Genomic DNA, 24822 nt, shown 5'->3' with positions numbered 1-24822 from the left:
AGGGATAGTATTCCAACTTATTCTGGGGCTTCAGTTAGTAACTACCAGCACTAATAATTCACTGTTTTTTCTTTTGTAATCGTGCTATAGGTGTGATGCCTAAGTCAGATAGTGACTTTGCACAACAGTACTATATTGCTGAGACACAAGCCCGTGGGAGGTGAGGATGCTAGCGTAAGGCAGGGGATAAGGTGTGATACTGGGAGGACACTGGTTTTGCCCCTTGCTGAGTGGCTAGTGCTGCAGAACTACATCTCTTCTGGGGTATTACACTTGGCTTTGCTCCTTGATTTCGAAGACACAGAAACAGACTGCCAAGATGCTGCTGCTGCTCACCATCCCATACCAGCAGGAAGACACACTCTTAGAGTCCTGAGCCTTCTTTTGGTGTAGGTCATCTTCTCCATATCAGCCAGAACTGCAGGAGTGGCATGATTTTTCCGAAAAGGTGGTAAGCCATTTGATAGCACAGGCCTGGCTGTGTGAAGCCCAAGCCCTATGGCTAGTGGCAGAGTGTCCCCAAAAGTCTGCGATGGGTAGTCAAACCAAGGGGTTGAAGGTAAGAGTGTCCCGGGAAAGCAGCTCAGTGTTCACAGGTGAGCCGGGGTCTGTGGCCCTGGTGTACTGTAGGGTAGGTGGTGGAGCCACCTGTCGAGCAGGTTTCTTTCCAAAGACCTCCTGCAACACACTGTATTCAAAGCAGGAGTCTCTCTCTGTAAGAGGATGCTGGCATCTTTGACCATGCTGAAGATCTACGGTTTCTTTACTTTGCTCTGATACTGTCTGGATTTATTGTCCAGTCCTCTTGTAACCCTGCTGAGTCAAGCAGGCACCAGACAGGTGCTAGTTTTGGCGTTCTGTGGTCCTACATGTATTCCGTGGTTCTACACGTATTCTGCCCTTTAGCAAAGAAAGGCATGGACATCCTCCCGAGGTAAAAATGGTACCAAGTATTTCCTGGCTCCTACCTAACATGAAGAAGAGGATTGCACAGAGTATCTGGAGGGGAACGCCACCAGTGGAAGCACTAGAGCAGGACTGAGGGTGTAGCTGACTTGTCCAAATCTGGTGGGTCTATGGGACCTGTAGTAGAGGTGGGCTGCTCCAGTTAGGCATATCCCCAGGTAAACACCCTTGCTTTACCCGCTGAAGTACTCTCCTAGTAGCCCCCATGGTGTTATCAGGGCGGGGGGAGGAGATGAAGACATAGGAGATGTGCCTTGAAAGTGCCACAGAACTCGCAGTAGTGATCCCTGGATAGAAGATTCCTTGTCCAGAACACACGGAAATGATCAGCTTCCTTACAAATGATCCTCAAACACCTCTGTCTAGCCGTGCTTTGCCAGGGAACACTCGTCCCACCGGTGATCTGTTCATAACAGATCTCTCAGAGAGTAATTTCCAGTGCTTGCCAGCTACTTTCCAGATGTGGTCTCTGAATAAAAGCTTCCCTTCTGGTGGGACAGTAAGCCAGCAGAACCTGCTCCAGCACGGCACAGCAGTGAGCCTGCCCAAATATGTTTATCAAGCAGAGGAGATATTTGGACATCAGGAAGTACTGGGGTAATGTCCCCTGCTTCATCTTAATTCTGATGTGTGTGATGGTGTTATTACAGAGGCACTAATTATATGTTTATGTGATCTTTTTCAGATAATAATTCAAAGATGTTTGATGAGCAGGTTCTCTAGTACACTTCCATAAATATCCCAAACATGCTTTCTTCATTCTTTTTAACACTATTTTCATCTTCATTCAACGTGTTTTTGTAGCTGTGAATTATATCCTAAGATTTCAATGCAAGAAACTTGGTAATTGCTCTGAAGCCACCCATAATTCTAAAGGAAGACACTAAAAGGGTGTTTTACCTCTTACACCAAAGTCTGAAAGCCAAGAAATTTTAAACTTCACGAAGCTGGTAGCACACGATACATGTCTTGGGCACTATGTTGATAAAAGCCTGAAATGTGTTTGCAAGTTGCTGGTTTTTTCTCATTTCCCCATTAAACACTGAAGGCCTTCTCTATCTATCTTGTTTCTCCTAGAAATGCTTGCAGAACAAACAGCAAGAAGGGGCTTTGAAAAGGGACTTGTTCTCAGAATGCTTTTAATTCTATAGGTTTGTCCATTTTTCTCGATACCTGTTTAACTTGGATGTCTGAGGTTCGTTGCTTTCCCTGAAGAAGCTCCCAGTCCCCATCCCCAAAAACCTCTGCTCTTCAGCAAGCCAGAACCGAGAAACTGAGAGTTTGATATTTATTTTTTTAAGTTTAATTTGTTAAGACTAAAATTTCTGGTTGTCTTCTGACGCCGGAAAACTGCCCAGAAGGAGCGGGGGAGCCTTCCTAAGAGGACGTCTTTGGGGACACACACACCAAACTGAGAGCAGCCACCAGCTTAGCAGACCAAACCCTAGGAACGGTCTCCAGCAGCCTTCTTCCTGCCTTCCCACCCAGAAGAGACAGACCGCCTTTGCCTGCCCAGGATGTACCAAGCCCCCCAGTGCCCCCCGTCCGCCCAGTCGGGGTTTGCGTGGCCGAGGGAGCGGGCAGCAGAGGGCAGCACGCTGCGGGCGGCCGGAGCCCGGAGCGCTGCCCGGCCGTTCGCAGCCGGGGTTTTCCTCTTCCCTCCCTCCGCCTTTCCCCCCACCTACCTGCCCGGCCACCCCCCCCGACCACCACCTCCCCGAGGCTCTCCCTGACCGGAGCTCCGGCCGGGGCAGCGGGGAGAACGGGCAGCGGTTGCCCGTGCCCGGCGGGAGAGCGCATGGACCTGTGAGTGGGGGCACCGGGGGGACGGGACACGCGGGACCCGCAGCCGCGTCTCTGCGGGGGCGGACGGGAGGGTGGGACCCTGCCGGGAAGGAGAAGGGTCACAGGGGCGAAGGTGCTGCTCGTCTGTCCCTCCGCGGGCGCTCTGTTAGGGTCGAGGAAGGAGGATCTTCCCGGCTGATGTTTTCGGGAGATGCGGGCGGTGAGGTTGTTCTGGGGGGACACCGCGGGAGGAAGAGGGGAGGTCTGCAGAGTGAGGGGGGAAAAAGAGTGGCAGCTTTCGGAGGAGAGAGGGCGAGGTGTCCCTGGGCAGAGGACAGCCCAGCAGGCACTGCGGGATTGCTCCTCAGCAAGCGGAGCTGGAGCTCTTCAGATCCTCACCAAAGGAACTGGGCAAAGACCCGAAACTGGCAATAACCAGAAATGACCCGCTGGCCCAGAGCCAAAGGGAACTAAACTTCCCCTGGTCCTAAGAGACCCAGCCCCATGACTGCCGGGAACAAGCAGATGTTGCTCACGGAATTCACCCGTGCTCCTTCTAACTATTTCCTGTCTTGATGACTCTTTTTGGCTGGGTCAGAATGCCTTGCTGGAACCTGGGCGGTGCTGGTGTCTTCATTTCAGCTGTCCTCCTCGGTCCCGAGTGACCCAAGGCAGACGTTGGACCTGCAACTAGACCTCCCGTGTTTGGATTCCATTAGACAGTGCATAAGTCACTTGTGAAGTCTCCCCTGATTTTGGATGACCTAATTTTGTGCAATCTCATAGTTTACTTGCCGTGTTCACAGGCACGTTCCTTTTCTCCCGTGGGCCTTCCTCTTTTTTGGAGTGATCAGTTCCAGTCCTGTCCCAAGAAAGCTTTTTGGGGAGATCAGATCCCCCAGTTACCCCAAGCCGTATCCCAACAATAACGTCAGCACCTGGGATATCCGGGTCCCAGAAGGCTATGTGGTGAAACTGACCTTCAAATATTTTGACCTGGAGCCATCAGAGTCCTGCTTCTATGACTATGTTAAGGTATGTGCATAGATACCTGGGCCAAGGGGTGGCTGGAGATGGGAATCTAGGGGCCACCACATACAGTGGCTTTTCATTCACCAGGCCTCCTCTCATGCTTCCCGCAAAGGAAAGGGAAGGAGTTAAAGATAGAAATGGGTGGAGCAGGTTCTGGCAACTCACAGCTGGGTAATAGTGATGCATGGAGCAGACTGAATCTGATGAGGCTACAGTGATTTCCCCTTAACCTTGACAGATCAAAGCGGACAAGAAGAACTTGGGCCGATACTGCGGCCGGCTTGGGTCAACCACAGGCAATCACCCAGGAACAAAGGAGTTTGTGTCTAAGGGGAACAGGATGCACCTGGAGTTTCACTCCGATTTCTCCAATGAAGACAATGGCACAGTGATTCCCTACAGGGGCTTCCTGGCCTATTACCGAGCTGTGGGTGAGTAGGCAATACCCTCAGCATGCAGAAAGAAGCCTGGGTGGCTCCAACCAATTTTCCCCCTTGTCAGGCAAATAAAGAGAAGCTGTAAGCAAGGATATGGATCTCCGTGTACTTTCAGCGTACAGGAGAGCGGTTTAACACTTTCCTCCCCTTGTCCCTGCATCTGCTATGTCTTCAGATCTTGACGAATGTGACCCTAACAATGCTGCTGAGAAAGATGAAAGGCCTCAGTGCCAGCACTTCTGCCACAACTATGTGGGTGGCTACTTCTGTTCTTGCCGGACTGGCTACCAGCTTCAGAGTGACCACCACTCCTGCAAAGGTAAATTGGAATTTTGAAAGATCAGAGGGTTCCAGGGAAGGAGCCCTTCAGCCAGGAAGGGTGGGAGAAGTGACTTGGGGAGCAGTTGACAGGGCTGCAGACAACACAGCTCCACAGTGTGACCTCTACTTTCTTCCTCTACACCACAGTGGAGTGCAGCAGTGAGTTGTTCACAGAGGCATCTGGGTACGTGAGCAGCCCTGAGTACCCCCAGCCTTATCCTGAAGACCTCCGGTGTAACTACAGCATCCGTTTGCAAAAGGGCCTGTCTATCATCCTCAAGTTCTTGGAACCCTTTGAGATTGAAGAACACCAGCAAGTCCACTGTCCTTATGACCAGCTCAAGGTACTGGAGATTAGCAAACTCTACTTCCAACCCCGCTGCCAGACCTGGACGGGAATTGTGGGGACACCACTATTCGGATGAGAAATATGGGATCAGTACAAGGAGAATGCCCCAGCATGAAGGACTGAGCTCTTCCCTTGTCCCTCCCTCAGTGTGCTTAATTACAATTGTCCTGAGATCGGAGGCTCTGGGTCACAGGCCCCTGTGAGTGAAGCCAAAAAAATCATCCTTCTTCCAGTCTTATCTCGCTTTGATTTAATCTCAGGATGTACTGATGGGTCAGCCAGCCAGCCCTGTTCACCATCATAGGCACTGTGGCAAACCTGGTCTGGATTGAAACAGGGACACTGAGGCAGAGAGGCATGTGTGGTTTTGATGTGTGTTCTGTCCCTGTGATGCATGTTTTCCTCATCAGATCCAAGCACCAGGGAGAAAGATTGGTGAATTCTGTGGCAAGAAGTCACCTGGCAGCATTGAAACCAACAGCAATGAGGTGGACATACTCTTCCTCACCGATGAGTCAGGGTACAGCCGTGGCTGGAAGATCCACTACACCTCGGAGAGTAAGATGTTTCTTCCCCAGAGGCTACTGCAGCCTATCTATGCCACTTGTTAATACCAACTTTGTCCCATTCTCCAACAGAAATACGGTGCCCACAGCCTGTCCCACAGGATCAGTTTACCATCATCAGAGACCTGCAGCCTGTGTATCAATTTCAGGACTATTTCATTGTCAGCTGCAAGACTGGGTATAACTTGGTAAAGGTGAGACCCCTTCTCCACTCCTTTCAGCCATATTCTTGCTTCTCTTCAGTTTCTGTAAGTCTTTCACCTTTCAGTAAAATTTTCTTTGGAGATTTCACTCATGGCAACCTCTTGCAATTCCTGTTTCTTCCTTGCTTCTTTCGGCTTTCTTCCAGTGGTTTCGCCTTTCCTAGCTCCCTTCCTTATGCAGTTACTCTTTCACAAAGCCCTGGTAGAAGATGAGAGACAAAGATCCCAGGAGGCATTGGTAAACAAGAATATCTCTTTGGAAGGCTATGAAATCAGACTTGAAGCAGAAGATGTTACCTGCCTCCCTTGCCATCCTATTGCCAGGACTGGGTAGTGCCCCAGACTTGTCACGGTTTTATGGTCACTGGCTGCTGATATCTTGGCCTGCTATGAAGAATTTGTAGCCTGTGGCAAACACAGGATAGAGAGAAGGCAGCAAAGGGAGAGGACAGCAATTGGAACAGACTGCAGAGGGGCAACTATTGGGCAGCAGTGAAAAGATGGGCAGACAGAATAATATTCTAATGCGGGGAAGGGAATGTAACGTTCTGTAAAACCAAGAGAGATGTTTTTCTTTCCCATGCAGGACAACAAAAAGCTGCTGTCCTTCACGGCTGTCTGCCAGGCTGATGGGACATGGCATCAATCCATGCCACGCTGTGAAAGTGAGTGACCTGAGAATGGGGGTTATGACCCCTGCCATGGCTTTCCCCCTCCAAGGACATGGGGAATTCAGCTTCTTTGACTCAATTTGTCTGTGGCTATAGACTCATGGATATGCTGGTTGGAAGGACCTGTGGAGGTCCACTGTTGACTTTCATTACATTTTTCCACTTGCGAAAACTTAAATGTTTTTCCTCCCTTACCAAAACGCATGAAACACCACTATAAATTTGCTATAATGTTGTAATATCTAAAAGCAAAAGATCCCAGTCTGGGATCCGTTATGGAACAACCTCTCTGCCTGCTGTACTAACTGGTCCTTCACATCATGGCCGCAATCCAAGTCAAGCCTAAACCTGCAGGCAGTAAGGCTGTCTTTAATTCATCTCTTTTTTTTGCCTTTTTGTAGTTGTGAACTGTGGCAACCCTGCAGACCTGACCAATGGGGCATTCAGCTATGTTAACAACCCCGCAAACAACAACTACCAGTCAGTGATCACATACCGATGCAATGAGCCATATTATCACATTGTCACTGGAACAGGCGGTGGTGAGTCCTAATCCCACACAGACATTGAAATCTGTGCGTGAGAAGTCCTCTCAGATTTCCAGTTAGAATTGTCTCTGCTCCCCAGGCTTAGGGCTCATGCTTTCCAGCTGTGAAAGCTCTCCAATCTTTCCTTGGCTCTCCAGCATAGCTCCTGAGGCTTGTTGTCTCAGCCTGTTCCCACCCTGCTTCATTCTCAGAGTCCAGCGCATCCCTCCTCCACACCCTCCTTAACTTTTGCAGACTTATTCTCTCCTCTGTAGTCACGATTTATTCTTCTCTAGTGGATTTCATTCTTTCACTGAAATTTGAGGCATGGTGTCGGGAATCACCAAAATCCTGAAACTTCACCACACCAGTCCGAGTTGCTGCAGGTGCAAATAAATAAACTCACACTCCAATCCGCTGTAACACTGTTTACCTCTTTGGACTATTGTTCAGCAGCAGAGACATCTGAGGGCTAATTAATATACATACAGAAAAATCTATTTTTATGCAGCAGGTCAGAAAAACTAAGGCAACACTGAGAACCATTCACATGCCTTCTTTTTGCACCTGAGACATGATTTGATGACACAGGAGCTTTGGTTACAAGAACAGTGTAAGGAGTTCATGATTTCCTTGCCTTGGCTGCTCATTTAGCTTCCACTAAAAGATGTAGATTTTTAAGCTGAATCAGTTCCTGGATATGGTTGCCAGCGTGGATGCACAGTTGTGCAGCATGGCTGAGAGAGGTGACATGCTAGCATTGGGACCAGGAGCAAGCAGCTAAGGAGTTCTTTAAGTTGGTACTGACGCTGAATTTGATCATTCTTGCATCTGAGTTTAACTGCTTCGTAAAGAGTCAGAGCTCAATCTAATCAGAAAAAAAATCAGGAGCAAGTAAATATCAGCACCAGCCAAATTCTGATGGGGAGTCATGGTGATTTAGTCAATTTTGAAAGAGAATAGCAAACACTTTCTTGGAAGCAGTTACTACAGTGTAAGATAAATTGTATATAAATTACTTTTAGTCACCAGCACAAACTTTCTAAGAAGAGCAAGAGCATTAGAGGTAGTGGAGTTTGTGTTGAGAGGTGACATGCAAGTTAGCTGACCTGTGATATAGCCTCAGAAATAGATACTGAGCATGTACAGTAACTGACTCATCTTTTTCCTGTTTCTGGAACAAACCACCTTATCCTACTCTCTGCAAACTACAGAGACCAGAAACTTGAATCTAGAGTCCATGTCTATACTTGTTCTCTCCCTTCTTTGGGCTAAATAAGGTCAAACCGTGCTCTGTAAGCATGTGGACTGAGTGAATTAAAACTTCACTCATTGCTCTTCAAGCTTTTCTTCTACAGAAGCAGTGCCTGAGCTTTACTGGTCCCCTGGAACTGAGGTGTTTTGAGATGTACATGCTATCCCAGATGGAGACATTCCAGACTATACCACAGGCAGCTTTTCCTGGGAAAGTGTGCCTTTGGGATGGAAGGGCTGAGTGCACCTTGGAGAGAGGAACCCTTGAAAATATCTTCTTCTCTTCTCTTCTCTTCTCTTCTCTTCTCTTCTCTTCTCTTCTCTTCTCTTCTCTTTTCTCTTCTCTTCTCTTCTTTCTTCCCACCCCATGCCTGCAAGCCTGGGTCTCATTCACTTCCCTCTCATCCTACAGACACATTCACCTGCTCTCCTGAGGGAACCTGGGTGGGTCGAGACGGCCAGACGAGGATTCCTGCCTGCTTGCCAGGTCAGTAAAATACTGACTTTGTCTGGTGTTCACCAATTCATGCTTACAGTCGGTACAAAGCCAGGACAACATGCGAGGAGAGGAGTAAGGATGATGGTATCAGTGAGGGAGGACAGGGAAATCTATCCAGGAAGGCAAAAATAAGGTGAAATCGAATAGTGATAGTGTAGGACAGAGAGAGACAAGCCAGGCGACAGAGGGTGTCATGATCTCCTTGCATTTCTCCACAGTGTGTGGGAAGCCGGTCAGACCCATTACCGAAGTCCAGCGGATCTTGGGCGGCAAGTCAGCAGGGACAGGCAATTTCCCTTGGCAGGCTCTGACGGGCATCCACGGACGAGGGGGGGGTGCGCTCCTGGGCGATCGCTGGATCCTGACCGCTGCCCACACCATCTTCCCCAAAGAGGCAGGAGGGAACAATGTAAGCCTGGACCAGCTAGCAGAGGAGGCTAACATTTTCCTTGGCCACACCAAGGTAGAAGAGCTCCACAAGATGGGTAACCACCCTATACGTAGGATCTTTATCCATCCAGATTACAACCCTAAAGATGAGCACAACTTCAATGGGGACATAGCCCTGCTGGAGCTGAAACACCCAGTAACCCTGGGCCCTACAGTGCTGCCCATCTGTCTCCCCGATACTACCAACACCACGTTCTACATGGATGGGCGCAAGGGCTACGTGAGCGGCTTTGGTGTGGAAAAAAACTTTATTTCAAATGAGTTGAAGTATGTGAGCCTACCAGTCATCGCTCAAGAGAAGTGTCAGAGTTGGCTGGACAGTAAGAAGAGAGATGTACCTATGGTCTTCACTGAGAACATGTTCTGTGCTGGCTTCCTCACAGTCAAACAGGATACCTGCCAGGGAGATAGTGGGAGTGTCTTCACCGTGTTAGACACGGAAAGCGGTCGCTGGGTGGCTACCGGTATTGTTTCTTGGGGTATCGGCTGTGCCGAAGGTTACGGCTTCTACACCAAGATCCTCAACTATGTGGACTGGATCAAAGGAATAGTGAGGGAGGATAGGCTCTAAATGTTGCTGTCCTACTAGCTGAAGAATCACTGATAGCATATAAATTTCCAGACAGAGCAGATCATATCTAAAGCTTCTGATGATGTCCCAAAGGCTTTTCAAACATGCAGACCATGTAACCTTCATCCTGAGCACTTCTGAAAGCCGCCATACTGTTTGGTGAATTCTTGGTGGTACCATCAAAACTTACCAAAGCCGCTGTTCTATTGGCAGCTTGTGGGACGCCTTTGTGGATATTCTAGTTCTTCCAAAGCTTATTACTGGATGAAGTCTTAATAATATCAGGAAATCTCATGACAACAAACATGTTATTATTCAAAGTGCTGATGAGATGGTCAGACTACTGCAGTCTACTTTTGTACTCTATTGTGTGGGAAGGTTGCGGGGCAGCAGACTTTCTTGAAGGATGTGGTACTTTGTGCTGAGTACAGTGTGCATATGCCCACTGGCATCAGTGAGATTCTATGAATATTAAAATCATTGCTGGAGAAACCAGGTGTGTTATGTTTTTCTGTCTTTGTTTTTAACAACTACTAAATAATCCCCATCACTGAAAGCAATTTACGGACTTTATATAGGGATTGCTCTACCTACCACTAAAGTGTTTCCAGTTCTGCAATGGCATGTGGCAGTTGCTCACCTGTCACAGAACTACCATTAGATTACCCAGTCTGAAACTCCAGATGGCTTCAAGGGAGGCAAAAATAAGCTGTCTGTGTGATGCCGCATTCAAAAGACAGGGAAGACACCAGCCAACCTCATGGAGAAAAGAGCCCAGGAACCTTTACTGATCAGAATTTGAGGATGGATTTTCTTTGTGTACTATATGAAATAAAGCTCTGACTGCAGGACAGCACCTCTAAAATGATGCTGACTCAGGGAGAAGATGACCCCTCTTGTGTTGTGGGTATTCTCTGGAGTTGTCTCTTGACTAGTTTTGCTCCTGCAGAACAACCTACCTTTTTCTTGGGGGTCACTGAGAGAACTGAAGTCTGCAAGAGCTTGACAGGGGAACTCGGGGTGGGGGGGTAAGGTCATAGTTGCCTTCTCACACTGTTTTCTGTGAGATCCAGCTCCAGATCTTCTCAGGTCTCAGTATCTCTCATTTGCTTTTGAGATAATATACCCTGGGGAGTGATCTGTGAAATTGCACATCTGATATAAATTCATCCATGATCTCTAGGGGTCAGAATTCTGTTGATTTTTCCCATTTGTATGGGCAAGAGGGGAGCATGAGAGGCAAGAAAAGCATGGAAAAACAAGGTGTCTGGTTGCACAGGAGCAATGGATAAACCCTGGTTCGGGGGAGGGAAGGGAGAATAAGGCATACGCAACTGGGGGGTATTCCAGGTGAAGACCAGGGAATTTCTGGGATGCTCAGTGAGTACAGGTGACAAGAACAACAACACACCTAACTCTTCAGTCCTTGTAGAAATTGGGAAAAATTACTGAGAAGCCATCTTAAAAGAATCTCCCGCTTTGCAGGAGACTAGAAACTTTGGGAAACTGAGGCATGGAGAATAGAAGATTTGCCAAAAATCCCTATAGCAATTTGTGACCCTTCTAGGAATAGCAATCCCAGCTAAGTAAGTATCTTTTTTGTCTCCTACTCCTGGACCATTCAGCCACATTTCTGTTTCTCTTCTCCTCTGCTATCCTGAATTGATTTCAGCAGCTTGTCTTCCTGTCCTTTTCCAGAAAGACTGGAGTTAATCAGTGAGCTAGTGAGTAATCATGTGACACTGCTTGCCTGAGAGGCTTTGTGGTCATAGAAGCAAAGGAAATGTCTTACCTTAGTTTGAAGGTCACTTTTTCAGAATTTAAAATGGATTAATTTTCCCCAAATTGTACTTTGTTGAGCAGCTGCTGCTGCTGAAGTACCCATCTCATACCAAAGCAGAAGCTTCCTAATAGCCAGACATAGCAGTCTGTAAGATTTCCAGTGGCTTTTGCTCATGATTACCCCAGATGTTTGGGCATGTCTGAATGATTTATGAAATTCTAATACATACAGAGAAGTTATAAAATATTGTTACAATGGCACCACTGCATCATTATTGTTTCTTTGCCAGCATATAGTCACCTCTTAGCACAAGAGGAACATGGGCTAAGACTGCATCCTGGACTAGTTACCGGGGATGGACACCTCCCTTGCACTCCAAAAGATGAAAGCTGAGATGAGTCCACCTACTTGGCAACAAGAAGGAATGACTGTAAAACTTCATACTAGATTAAAGTTGGCACATACAGATAGAAAAGTGAAAAGCATTCAACATCCTGTGGGTCACAGTTCCTCAGCAGTGTAGTATAAGATCCTTGTTTACTCGCCCAACAGCAAAATAACCTTTTGCTTGTTACACAAAATGGAAGGTGCTTGAGCTGCGTGCAGGAATCTATACGAAATCTCCCAAGACCTGCACACATCTTCCTCACCATTTTCTAGACTCTCAGAAAACCTTAGGCTGGAAGAGGAGGTCTCTAGTCCAATCCACTGCTGACAGCAGGACTAACTTCAGAGCTTCAGGGCCTTGCCTGGGCAAGTTATGAAGATGTCCAGGGATTATGGCACTTGTTGCAGTGCTGACCCACACCCTGGGAAAAAGCCCAGCTGGAAATTCCTTTATTGCAATTCGTGTCTATTGTCTCTTGTCCTGTCACTCTTCACCTTTCTGCAGAGTCTTGCTCTGTATACTCTCTAGTTCTCCTTTAGGTATCCAAACACAGCAGTTAGATCCCCCTCTTAGCTTCCTCCTTTTCAAGCTGAACAAACTCAGCTTCCTCCATCTTTCATCATATGCCATCTGCACCAGTTCCCTGACCATCTTAGTGGAAGGATTATCTGTGAGTGATATAGGGCTTTCTGGAGCTGAAGACACCCCTAACTCACATCAGGTAATCTTCTCCCACAACACCACCTTCCCTAAATCAAGCAAGCTTTATTTCTTACCTAACACGATAAAGTTTGAAAAATAAAGCCTTGAGGACAGGCGAATTAAAAGATTTTGAAGATGTCTCTTCTGGTCAGCTTGATTCAGAAATCTGAAGTCCTCATTGCTGGTAATGGTTGGTCAATGAGATGCAAAAATCTCAGAAGAACTTCATAAAGACTCTTAGGTAGAGAGGTGAGGTAGCACAAGTTACAGCTTGACAAAAGCTGGCAGAACAGTGGGTCAAAATGTGACTAGACACTTGATTTAGGGAGTTTCAGGGAGAACTAGGTCTAGACTGAGAAGAAGAAAGGCAATACACACACAATAGCACATTGCACAAAAGGCAATCTGGATATTCTTTAATGCTGTTAGATATTCTGAACAGTACAGGAAATAACATAAATCAGAAGCCAGGCTCTGAACCTACCCTGGGAATCAAACATTATTCTCTCTTGTCTTCATTGAAATCTCCCTGTCAGGTCAGGCATGGCTAGGTCTTCTCCAAATGGGAAAAAATGAGATAGAAAAAAATGAGAGGAAGCAGAAGGAGCCTCTTTATCCAGAATAGCATCTTCCTCTTACGCTGCTGTGAGTGGAAGAAAGAGAATTTCCCCTCCCAGACACGACGACAGTGGGAGGAACAGATTTATATTGCTGACTCTCCTCTCAGCACAGACAGAATGAGTAGGCCCGTTACATACACAGAGTGAACAGGATCACAGCCAGCCTGAACATGTAACCATCACATTTAGAAAGGGTGACTGTGCTGAAGGGAGAAATTGCTAATCCTGCCAAGTTTCTTCACTCTCATGCTTCCTCATGGTCTCTGTAATCCAGTCCAAATACCGCACTACCTTGGTGTAAAGACCAAAGGTACCACATCTTGGTCCCCAGGAGATCAGCCCGGCCACATAGTACCGCCCGTCATCAAGGGGATCTTGGATAGCGTAGGCTCCACCGCTATCCCCCTTACAGCTGTCCTTGTCACCACCAGCACAGATCATATTGTCAGTGAATCGGTAAGCACTGGAATCAGCGGAGCCCTCTGGTTTCACAGATCGGCACTTTTCCATGTCCACCACGGGAATCTGGGCCTTCCAAAGATAAATAGGCAGTCTTCCCTTCTCTCTCTGGCCCCAGCCAGCAATGTAGCCCAGAGTCCCTTCTTGCAGCTCATACTCGGATGATTTACCAGGAAGACAGAGGGGTGAGATGTCTGGGCCCATCTTCACAGGTTCTCTCAGCTTCAGTAGTGCAATATCATTATCAAAATCGGTCCTGGTTTCTATGGGCTGCTTCTTCCAATCAGGATGGATGAACGAAGCCTCTGAGACCAACCGCTTGCCCTCCTTGTACAGAGTGTTTTTACCAACATTGATTACCCCAGCATACATGTTGGGGTTGTCGTATCCCTCCAGCACATGAGCTGCAGTCATTACCCATCTTTCAGAGATGAGTACGCCACCGCCTCTTGGGTAATCGAAATACACCTGCCAGGGAAAGTTGCCCTTTTCTGCACGGGTGCCTCCAAAAATCTTTGCTTTCTCTTTGATGGGATTACTAGGCACCCCACAGACTGGGAAGAAAAGAAAACAAGAGGAACCAGATGAGAGAATTAGCAGTTACAAATAGCGGGTTCTTTGGTACTGCTAAAAAGCCCATAGTCCCCTCCTTCCTGTGTCCTCTAAATCATTTTTGATTCTGAATAACTATGTCATAAAGTTTGCAACTAGTATTTACAGAGAAATTCAAGAAAATTCAAGCAAAACTACTATGAACATTCAATTTAGGCTGAAAATACTCATTCTCAAATTCTTGTTCTGGAAAGCAGTTGTCACTGTTGGGTATGTCAAAGCTCACAATTTAATTGCATTCTAGTTAGCATTTTTCCTTTGCTGAATTATGTCCTGTAGGTGAAGGTATTGTCTTTGAAAAAATATTTGTCTAAGTTCTTAGAAATATGACACTGCTATTTAAAATGATTTTTTTTGTGTGTGTGAACTCCAGATAGTCTCAGGTTAAGTGTTCGGTTTTGTCACTGATGTTTTACCATTTTTCCTCTCCATTCTCTTAGTATGTAAAATCTTAAGCAGTGGGTTAATGGAGATCTTATCTGTGGGTCTTATGGGTGCAGAGGTGCTCCATGCTTCTTGAGTAAAATGTTCTGTAAGGTTTCATAGAATGTGAGCACTAAGAGCATAAATAAGGCTGGTCATTCTGACATAGCTAGGAAATCGATTTCTTATCACATTGCCTTGTTTACATTGAAGCCTTAGTCATATAGTCAGAGATTAAAGAACTACAGCCGGTAGGTAGGTTCCAATTTAAATGAAGCAGAGTTTGTTAAAAAATTTCATGTAATCATAGAAAGATTTAGGCTGGGAGGTACCTCTCAATGTCTCTAGTTCAACCTGTTCATCCCTAACTGCCCTTCCCCCTACCCTCCTAACTGCAAAGCCAGGTTGCTCAGGGGCTTTGACAGGTGACTTCTGATCATCTCCAAGTGTGGTGATTAGCCAGCCTCTCTGGACGACAGTTCCAGTGCTCTGGGGGAGCATTTTTCCTTAAATACAATCAGAATTTCCTTTGTTGCAACTTATGTCCGTTGCCTGTCTTTGTCTTTTATTGCTGTGTCCTGCTAAGAGTCTGGCTTCATATTCTACAAAGAATTTAGTATCTACAAAGTTACTACTTTCTCTTGGGTAGTAAATTCTCTGAGCTTTATCTTACAATTTGCCTTTTGCACTGTGCACTGGTACAGTTCAACTCACTGGCTGAGCTGGCCCTTAAGAGGGTTGAGTCTTCTTCAGCTGGATCCTGTACTTTGCCAATGAGGATTTGGGTGTTTGGAGTAGTGAACAGGCATCATGTACAACTAGTCCTAGGCATGCTGCCTCCTCTAAGAGGGTAAGCTGAACAGCGTGCAGAATACGTAGGATTTAAAATTCTCTGTATCAGCTGGAAATTAAGACCCAGCCATAACTTCCAGCAGTCAGGAGCAGGAGTAATACCATGCACTTCCCTCAGTATCTCCCAAGGACACGAAGAGAGGATGAGAAAGTCCTTGACAGGGATCTTGCTTGACCTTTCAGACCCAGTAAGTGCAGCTGAATACTGAAGGACACATTAAAACTTAAGGTTTGGGCTATGACTTCCAGTGAGAGCAGTGAAAGACCTTTCCCTATAGTGCTGCAACTGTAGTGCCCAGTAGACAGCTGGGCACTACCCCCGAGAGAGGTTTGAAGAGAAGCTACGGGTCTCAGTGTAGCTTGGGAGGGACCAAAGACAGAAAGGTCCAGCATTGTCGGACATCGCTTTTTGACCTGTCAGTCTTTTTGCTACCTGCAAGGCAGACAGAGATCTAAAGCACTGAACAACTTGAGAATGTGCACACTTGAAGGTAGAGAAACTGGTGCAGAAACACACACTGATACTTGAAGAGGTCTTGTTCTACCAGTTGTCTTATTATGTTGCCCACTTTTGTTTCCAGTTTCTTTCTGCTGACGCATCTGACCTTTCTTTGGGGCCCACAGCTTTCAGAAATACCATGTCTAATGTGATTCAAACAATGCAGAAAGGATCAACTGTACTTTTGGGCTTAACAGCTTTAAAAGAGAGAGATGAAAGAAGCAGTGGACTTCATATACTATGTGTACATATACACAGGTTTTGGTAGTACCTGGGACACATTTTGGTAGATTTGTTCCCATCTCTTTGTTGACCCATTCTCCACTGGCTGAGCACTGATACACCCCTTGGAAAACACAAGAAAAAAGAGTGCCATAAGGACACGATCAAGATGAAGAGAGGGTAAGTAGCATTACTGTATAAGATGATGTATTAACCTTCTCATTTCCAAAGCAAGCAGAGCTTGGTAAACATTGCTGAGATCTCCCTAGAAGTACACAACCCCACCAGGGCACTTCAGCCCCTGTTTCGGAGGGACCTCATCTGATGGATTTCTGGAGTCCTTTACTTCTCCACCAGAAATGTGTGCTATATGTGACAAAAATCTCCATGGTTCACACACCCACCAAATGGAGAGAGGACTTGCTAATGCATTTAATGTCAACGGCCCAAGTACAGACATTACTAGTGTATTAAACACAAAAGCAACACAAAACTACTGCTTGCAACCCCACCACCGATAAGAACTTTTTCCCAGTCTTGACCTGATGGGATACAATCCCAGCCCCGTGACGATGCCAGTACCATTTCTTAGACCTTTGATCAAAGAAATATGTTTGTGTAGCAGAGGCAATGCTTACCATCCCCTTTGGTTTTCAGGGTGTAGTAAGGTGCATCACATTGATACCGGAAAGCAGCTTTGTACAGAGGCTCATGAAGTTCAGAGACATATATGGCTTGGGCATTGTCAATAGCAATGGGATCACCGCAGTTCACAGCTGTAGAGAAGAAACAAAAATGATCAAATATAACCAAAGGGGCAGCCTCACCCAACGATATGATTATTCCGTATGATGGGGAACCACTCAGCTCCTCTGGTCCCTGTACAGTCATCAGCGCTCACTTCCTCTGTCCCTTCAGCATGCTCACATCCCAGTCCTTCCACATCCTCTTAATGTGGAGATATAGTGGGTCTAGAGCCTGAAGGCTCCATTCCAGTCTGCTTCCCACAATACAGAGACAGGTCACTTACGAACACAGCTGAAATGGGAGTTGCTCCATTCACCGTTCTCCTGACAGTTGGAGTGAAAAGTCCTGATGCTGTCTCGTTGCTAGGGAAAAGAACACATGATCCGTGTAAGTCGCTGACCATGAAATATATCTGACACAGGCACTCCAGCGAAGGGTCCTCAAAATGCTGCAGTGGCTGGAAGAGGTTTCCACTTACTACAGCTGTGGTGAAAACATTTGAGTCCCCAAAGGTGCTCAGGACACCTGATGGGAAACAGCATCAGGAAGCTGCTGAGGGGGCCAGAGAGGATATATGCTTTTTTAAGTAACTTACCCTCACAATTTCATAGCCTTCCATACAGGTCACATTCACACTGTCCTTTAAGATATACCTCTCCTTCCTTGGGTCAAGAACAGAGTTGGGGATGACACTCGGGGGACAGGTTACAGCTTTGAAGAGATAGGTGGAAATCAGTGATTAACTGGTTCAAGATTTATTCTCCTTCCAGCTGCCAACTTCTTTCTCCCCAGTGAGTATTTTCCCTAGTAAACAGGCATCCTCTGTTTACTCAATACCAGCAGCTGTGAACACGTTAATGTGCTGTTGTACCATGAATCTGACCTGGGACAAACTCTCTCCCTAACTCAGCAGAAGAGGGAACGCTTTCCCAACTGTTTACTCACGATCCCCATAGTAGCGTATTTTCCAGCCTTTGTGCTGAACTGCATGGTTTGTCTGGAAGATTATGTCAAGAACGTTGTTCCTAGTTTTGATTTCAGGAGGACCTGGGAATTTGCTGCCACAATAGGGACCAAAACGCTGCTTTCCAGAGACAAGCTGTGAAAATAATAAACAAGAAGAAATGAGAAATACCAGATGTATTCAGAGGGATATTCAAATATATATTCAATATATACATATTCAAATGTATTCCCAAGAACTTCAAAAGGCAACATAGTTGAAAATAAAGTTAAGCAGTCAGAGAGTCTTCTGAATATGAGGAGATTGAGGGGAGATCCAGAGTATCCTCACTCCCACCCTAAACCCCACACCTACTGTTAAGCTGTCGTGGCAACTCCCTTCTGAGTCGGCTGGTTCCACGTCGAAGTCCCCACTGCTTATGGTCAACGCCACAAAGAAGCCTGGCCTCAGAGCCACTCGGTACTCACACCGCGAGTTCTCTGGGTACTGGTTGGGATAGTTGGGGCTGGCAATCTCCCCCGATGGCTCAGTGAAGACATTTCCAGTGCAGTTCACTAGGATTAAGGAAGGAACACAGGTAGGATTCAGAAAGGAAATGGTCTGTGTATGAAGCCGACAAGCTTTCCATCTTCGACTACATGTCCAGTCCCCCCAGTCACCTGCATTAACCATGTCACAACATTGCATCTTTCCAAGAAACTGAAACCAGGGCCACTCTCTGTTCAGGGACTTTAACTTCTAGTGGCTTTTCTTTTTACCTTCCACCTGTGATTTAGGCCCCCTTCTCTCATGCTCAGGTCCTCATATTATGCTCCTTCCAACATGCACCACTTGTGACTTTGCAATTTTTTGATTCAAGCCAAGCAGCCCCTTGGCTATTTTTGTGTCTTTATTGAACTGCCCTGTTTGGTCAGAAATTTAAGGATTCACAGATAGCTGTATGCTAAGAAGGGTCCCCATCACAGTCTTTAAAGAATGGCATTTAGTAGTTTCTTAATTCTCTTGACACACACAAAAAAGAATGTTAAGAATATGTTAATAGAAATTCCCCAAATCACACTCTACTGCCAGTTCAGATTTGCACTGGGATGTTTTTTTCCTCAACGTATACCTGTCACAACTGGTTGAGAAGGTTGATAGAGAAGGTCTTCCACGTACAATATCCCACTTGGCATAAATTAACTCTTCCTCTTGAGCACAGCTCATGTAGATCTCTTACCTCCACATGTTTTCTGATCCTCATAGAGGAAATAATCTGGTGGACAGGTACAGAAGTAACCTCCAATATAATTATTACAGTAATGACTGCAAGGTACATCCACAAAATCCGTGCACTCATCCAAGTCTGCAAGTGTGAAAAGATGAATCAGCCAGGATTAGGAGAGGGCCCTAAGGGCGGGAGGAAGGTGAGAAAGGGAAGCAAGCACTGGTGGACAACAAGGAAAAGGTATCTCTAAGACAGCATTTATACTGGCCATATAGGAAAGCAGTCCTGTCTGCTGGGATCTCTTTTAAATAAGGCATTCTTGTAATGAAAACTTACAAGCCTTCTGTCAGCTTACCCGCCCCCCCAGCCTGGACACTACAGAGAATCAGAGGAGGCTGTTATAACCTTACCCACTGCAACATAGTAGGCTGCAAAACCAGTGAAACGCTCCTCATTGGAAAAGTCTGATTGGAAGCTCATAGTGAGGGTGTTAGAAGGGACAAGAAATTCCTCCACAATCGAGGAGCCAGGGGCACGAGGTTTCTTCCGCCCACAAAGTACGCCTTCAACACGGCCATCAGACAGGATCTGCAGAAGAATGCAGAGAGGTCTTATCTCATTACCGGAATATGTGTAATTACCAACACTTGAGTCTTTCAGCTTATAGGTGGCTAATCAAAGGCCCCTAAGTTGCATGCGTTTCTCACAACATTCGGGTAGATGTCCCAGGGCACCGCTATGTCACGCAGCTAGCAGGAGGGACCAAGGCTGCTGCGTCATCCACCAAGCTGGCCAAAGGTGGAACACAGCCGGCCAAGGTACAGCTGAACAGAGCCCCTAGACGACCAATCTCAAGACATTTGGAAGATGCCTGAGGAGCGTTCCCTCCTGCTGACTTCCCAGCTGTGAAATACCTGTCTTAATTTCTCACATACAAATTAATCCAGAAAGCTCTCTGTTAACATCCTTTCCTCAGGCCCCTTTGGATAAAAAACCAGCACCATGGTTCAAAATGGCAAAACCAATCACTGACGGTCTGCAGAGCAGTCTAGCAAGTTGATCAGTTTGTTGCAAAAGGTCCTTCTCCAAGGTGTCTTTCTGGTGCTGCACCCGGTCTTATTCACCCATAGCTATTGCAGGATAGGATGGTCTTGTTCCTGTCTGTTTGTGTGGAAATGCTGGATCTTTTGTGCCTTGTGGGACGCCATGGAGCAGAGCTAGTGGGTGTCTAAGTTTTAAGAAACCTGTGGGGCATAGATCATAGAAAACTGTGGTGCAATGGACCACAGCACTTTGTCTGAGTGCCCACTATTCATGCACAGATGTCTTGATTTTTTTTAACCTCCATCATTTCCAATCAATTTCTGATTGCATTAAATTATCTGTGTCCACTCATGGATTAATTCTGAATAATTTCAGGGACAGAAAAGCAATGCCCTAAGAAAATGGTCCTTTTATACCTACAGTTCGCTGGCTAAGAATATGCCTTGCAATAGAGAGGTGCCAGTGATGGCTAAGAAGGCTTTTCCTATGAATATAGGAGAAACATGGCGAGGGGGGCATAGATGGGACACTCAGTTGGCATACAATGCTCATGAGGTTATGAGGCAAACTCAAATCAATTTAGTGACCGCTAGTGCAGATACACTCAATCATTTGGGCTTCTTGGAGCTCAGAACAGGAAGGATGTGTCCATCTTCTCTTTCAGCCCTGAGCTTTGTACACAGCTTTGCTGTTCTGTGCTCTAAGCTGCCTTTTTGCCTTTTTCTCACTTGAGGACAGGGACAGTACCTTCACAAAGTCATACTGGCAGTTCTGCGATGGTTCAAGATCCATATGTGTGAAATAAAGACGAATGCCGTATCCTGAAGGGACCTGGATTTCCCAAGACTCCTGCACATCATTGGGATACACCTGAGGATAATTGGGTGACAAGATCTCACCATACATGGAGTCTGCATCAGCCCAGAGAGGGAGACAGAAGAAGATAAGATACCTGAGAAAAGAGGAAGGAAGACATCATTGCAGTAGTCTTTTCTGTCTGCATACGCACGCACTCCCCAGTGAAAAAGCTAGTCTTTGGCTGAACATAGCATGCAGCATAGCTCCTGGCTTTGGAGATTTAACGACCAACGCTGTGGCTGTGTGGGCCTTGCCCTTCTCCTGTAGCCTTTCACACAGAAGGAGTACAACCTCAGTCATGCTCTCTGCTCCTCTCCAGCTCTGTAAGAGCTGGTAATGCGGCAGGGGTTGAACACAAGGGTCTTAAGTGCTATTCCCTACTTCAGTGCCTGGCTCTGGAGCCTACTTGGGCTACAGATACATTCAGATTTGAGAACCAGTACAGTACTACAGGAAAAACACCTCATTTATAAAATGAAATTATTAATAAACCTGAGTTCTCTTTGGAGATTCAATAACTCACCACATCTGGAAAAAAGCAGATCTTCCTTTCTGAAAACTTTCAGGAATTGGACTTTGGAGTTACGGTCTGGGACAAAAAACAGTGTGAATGATTAATGTTGCCTGTGCTGCTGCATGTCTGCTAGGCAGGTCAAAGACCCTAAAACCCCAGCTTGTGGAGAATACGCCAATGTTTTGCCTCAAAAGCAAGTTTATATCTCTGTTCCTTCCTGCATACAGCAACCCCAAGCATTCAAGAAGGGATGCTAGGCTCCATACCGACAAAATGGAGAGATGATCTGTGTCTTGGTACCCACGTTCTCCCCTTATGAGCATCAGCGTCTCTAAACACCATGCCAGTGCACAGCAAATTAAGACAGAAAGCACCTCCCCCCCGGGGTACCCAATCCCTTCTTCCCAGCACCTCAAAAATCATGCTAAGACCCTGGGGTGGGGAGCAGCTTGTCCTGACTCTTCCAGCTGTCAGACAGCGATGCTCAGGAATATTTTCCTTTCTCATTTCTAATGCTTGCAATATTTACCTTGTCTCCCTAGTTCGTGTCTGATTTTCTTCTCTCTTGCCTTCTCTTTTCTCTCTTTCTCTTTTAGTCTTCCTGTACACACCCTCCTCGAAACCAGGCTGGGGTGTGGGGAAGGAAGCTTCAATTCCCAATATCGCAGCACCCTCTATCTGCGGGCTGCGGCGTCCCAGCCTCCCGCCGGGCCGAGATGCTCGGCTCGCCGGCCCTGGGCAGGAGGGGAATTTCCAGGGCAAGTTGCACAATCCTGTTGGCTCAGGCTGCACGGGGGGAGCACGCATATCTGGTCTGTATTAGGCGTTTTCGGGAAATCAGGTGACTTTGGGGAAAAGGGAGGGCAACAGTGTTTTCGGCTGCCTCCCCTCTCCTCCTCTTCCCCCTGCCTTTTAAAAGTTAGGGTCAAAATCCTAAGGGTGTAGAAAAGGGGGAGGCCACGTGAGAACGGGTCCAATGCTTTTGGATGGCAAAAAATTGTTCGATCATTCTGTCCAGAGACCACTTTGCCAGAGTCCAGTCTTTTACCGCAACTTGGTGGCCACAGGGCTGCTGCTGCTGCTCCTCATCGAATGCTTCAGAGACCATTTTTTAAGGGAAAAAAAGGAAAAGATAGTGGCCTATTCAATGCTGTGCCGCTCTGAGGCTACCAGCAGGAGTAAGAGTGCATTGCTTTGCTGGGTTTTATTATGGGAACACTCCGGTAAGTAAGAACTTGACTAAAAACTCATAACTACCTCTTTATTTACCAAGTGAACTTCATGTAAGAGCAACTGTTCATCAGACTTAGCCCTGGAGCAAGTTAGATCTAGGACCCTTATGGAAAGGAGTTTCAAGACTTATGCCAGGTAGGACCCTTAAACCAGCCAGTGCCCACAAGCCAAGACCAAAATACCACCATACAAGCTAAAAGACCTGTCACTAATACTCTAAAAAAACCCTTTTCATCATAAACCAGCTACACTGGGACAGGACTATAAATGAAAATGTAAAACTCCATTACAACCTCTACCCTTTACAATCAGCACAGCACACTCCATAGCTTGTTTTTTGCCAGGAAAAAAATGATTCAAGTTTCAACAGGCCATAGGCAAAGTGTGTTAGCAAAGCCCAGCTGAAAGGCTCCTTTATATTGTCAGGGGAGAGAAACACCTACAGATGAATCATTACTGACTTCATTGTAGTCAGGATAAAGGCTTTACTTGAAGAACATGCCTAGTCTGTTTTCTTTGTCAAACTGAGAATGGATAGAGAAGAAAACAGCGTGTCATCTCACTTCGGATGTCTCCTGGGAGCACAGCTTGATGTTTCTAACTGCAATTTTGAGAACCAGGAAAACAATGATGAAAGATACATAACATATCATGGGGAGATGTTTTCTCCTCTAAACTGGGCAAAGTAAAGACCCTGCCAGTGACTGTTCAAGTCACAATCATATTTTAAAATGGGCATGGCAGAAGTAAAATGAGTGTGGGCTGATATATTATGCATGTCATTTCATCGCAAGGGAATTGTATATTTTCATAGAAACCTGACTCAACTTGGCTGCAGCAGTGGTAAATTAATATGTGTGTGAATGTTCATAATTCTTTAGAAGACATATGCCTATTAATTAAGAAAAAGACTGCTGAAGTTAGTTAAATAAAAAGGTAGCTGCTTTTTATCTGGGCACGTATCTGCATAATGCTAACTATTTATGCAGAAGACCTGTGATATTGAGGTATATACTTACAGTGAATACACATACAGCATTTGATTGCATTGGACTAGACCTGTATTGTTTTTACAATTCATAAGATGAACCAGCGAGGTAATATATTTTACAATTCACTGAAGCTATGTCAGAAATTATATTAAAATAATAACTTAAAAGAGGCAAAATCATGTCATTAAGGGTAATAAATGATAACATTAAGTTTGCCAATGCAATATAATTCTGCTCAGAGGCACACACATTCTCTTAAATTCCTAAATTACATGACCACATACTACTTTTCCCAAATTGCATAAGACAAAACTTTTCTTAAGATGACTCAGAGCTGCGTAGCTGTAACCTTTCTGCCAGATGTTATGAAGAGCAGTAGTGTTCCAGTTTTCATAAAATTACCATCTAAAACAGGCTTGACGGGCTTTTCTTCCCCCAGGAAGTTGGGAGAAAAAAAGCTTTTCCCAAGTTCTTAAGAAAAGCCACACTTTCCCATCTGGAAACACTGAGTCAGTGCATGAAGCAAAGGGAGTAAATACCAAAAGAGAAAACATAACATTAACCAGGTGAAATCCATCAGCAGCTAATCAAGGATATAAAAGTAGCAAGTAAAATATCTTTGATTTACCAAGACCTTGGCAGTAATTTGCCCATTTCCCCTTCTGCCAGTAAGAAGATTCAGTGGGTTTCTTGCATGCTCACTTCCCCGCCTCGCTCTTAAGACCCAGGCAGGTTTTGTTGCCAGGGATTAAATTCAGAGCCTTGGGTAAGCCCCAGGAAAACCTGCCTGTGCGCTGGCTCAGACCTGCTCAGTATAACCCACCGATTTCCAGCTCTGCGTACTGTACCGGGGGGATTTTCACCAGAGTCTGTTCACCTCTTTTACTCCCCTCCAGCACCGAATCTGAACCCAAAGCTCCTGCAACCTCCCAGTAAAACCTGGGACTCGGGAGCGTTCTCCTCCGTGCCCTGTACCGCACCGAGATACCTGCTGCCTTCTGGACTCCCTTCCCCTACACCCAGGGGTGCGGCTTCCAGCGGCTGAGACTGTTAAGCACAGACGACGCCTGCC

The 24822-nt window shown here is 46.2% G+C and overlaps 2 protein-coding genes across 3 annotated transcripts; one reads left to right on the top strand and one right to left on the bottom strand.

Moving 5' to 3' along the window:
• Nucleotides 1-2587: 2587 nt before the first annotated feature.
• Nucleotides 2588-10144, top strand: C1R (complement C1r). The gene is made up of 11 exons (XM_075034591.1): nt 2588-2772; nt 3558-3786; nt 4022-4214; nt 4396-4539; nt 4689-4885; nt 5301-5448; nt 5529-5650; nt 6246-6324; nt 6732-6872; nt 8524-8598; nt 8829-10144. The coding sequence occupies exons 1-11, from the start codon at nt 2765-2767 to the stop codon at nt 9629-9631; spliced, it is 2139 nt and encodes a 712-aa protein (XP_074890692.1). The 5' UTR covers nt 2588-2764; the 3' UTR covers nt 9632-10144.
• Nucleotides 10145-12894: 2750 nt separating this feature from the next.
• On the bottom strand, nt 12895-22173 carry C1S (complement C1s). Of its 2 annotated transcripts, XM_075034589.1 has the most exons (12): nt 22055-22173; nt 21535-21600; nt 20901-21105; nt 19520-19697; nt 19122-19247; nt 18257-18456; nt 17884-18037; nt 17534-17649; nt 17222-17300; nt 16830-16967; nt 16241-16315; nt 12895-14137 (listed from the first exon to the last, which is right to left on the bottom strand). In XM_075034589.1, exons 2-12 carry the CDS (start codon nt 21537-21539, stop codon nt 13344-13346), a joined length of 2070 nt encoding a protein of 689 aa, XP_074890690.1. In that variant the 5' UTR covers nt 21540-21600; nt 22055-22173; the 3' UTR covers nt 12895-13343. The 2 variants fall into 2 exon arrangements, with proteins under 2 accessions (XP_074890690.1, XP_074890691.1); XM_075034590.1 differs by lacking the exons at nt 19520-19697; nt 20901-21105; nt 21535-21600; nt 22055-22173 and having other exon boundaries at nt 19014-19134.
• Between the last annotated feature and the right edge of the window lie 2649 nt (nt 22174-24822).

Source organism: Buteo buteo, chromosome 8 (genome assembly GCF_964188355.1).
Source record: "Buteo buteo chromosome 8, bButBut1.hap1.1, whole genome shotgun sequence".
Taxonomy (NCBI): Eukaryota; Metazoa; Chordata; class Aves; order Accipitriformes; family Accipitridae; genus Buteo; species Buteo buteo.
This window is presented reverse-complemented; position numbering and strand designations above follow the sequence as displayed.

Bases quoted from the DNA above. Each gene is read 5' to 3' on its own strand.
- C1R (XM_075034591.1), top strand. The intron at 3,787-4,021 runs GTATGTGCATAG...TAACCTTGACAG, and splicing joins GCTTCTATGACTATGTTAAG to ATCAAAGCGGACAAGAAGAA. The intron at 4,540-4,688 runs GTAAATTGGAAT...TCTACACCACAG, and splicing joins TGACCACCACTCCTGCAAAG to TGGAGTGCAGCAGTGAGTTG.
- C1S (XM_075034589.1), bottom strand. The intron at 16,316-16,829 runs GTAAGCATTGCC...GTGTTTTCCAAG, and splicing joins CCTGAAAACCAAAGGGGATG to GGGTGTATCAGTGCTCAGCC. The intron at 14,138-16,240 runs GTACTACCAAAA...TTTTCTTCCCAG, and splicing joins TCTACCAAAATGTGTCCCAG to TCTGTGGGGTGCCTAGTAAT.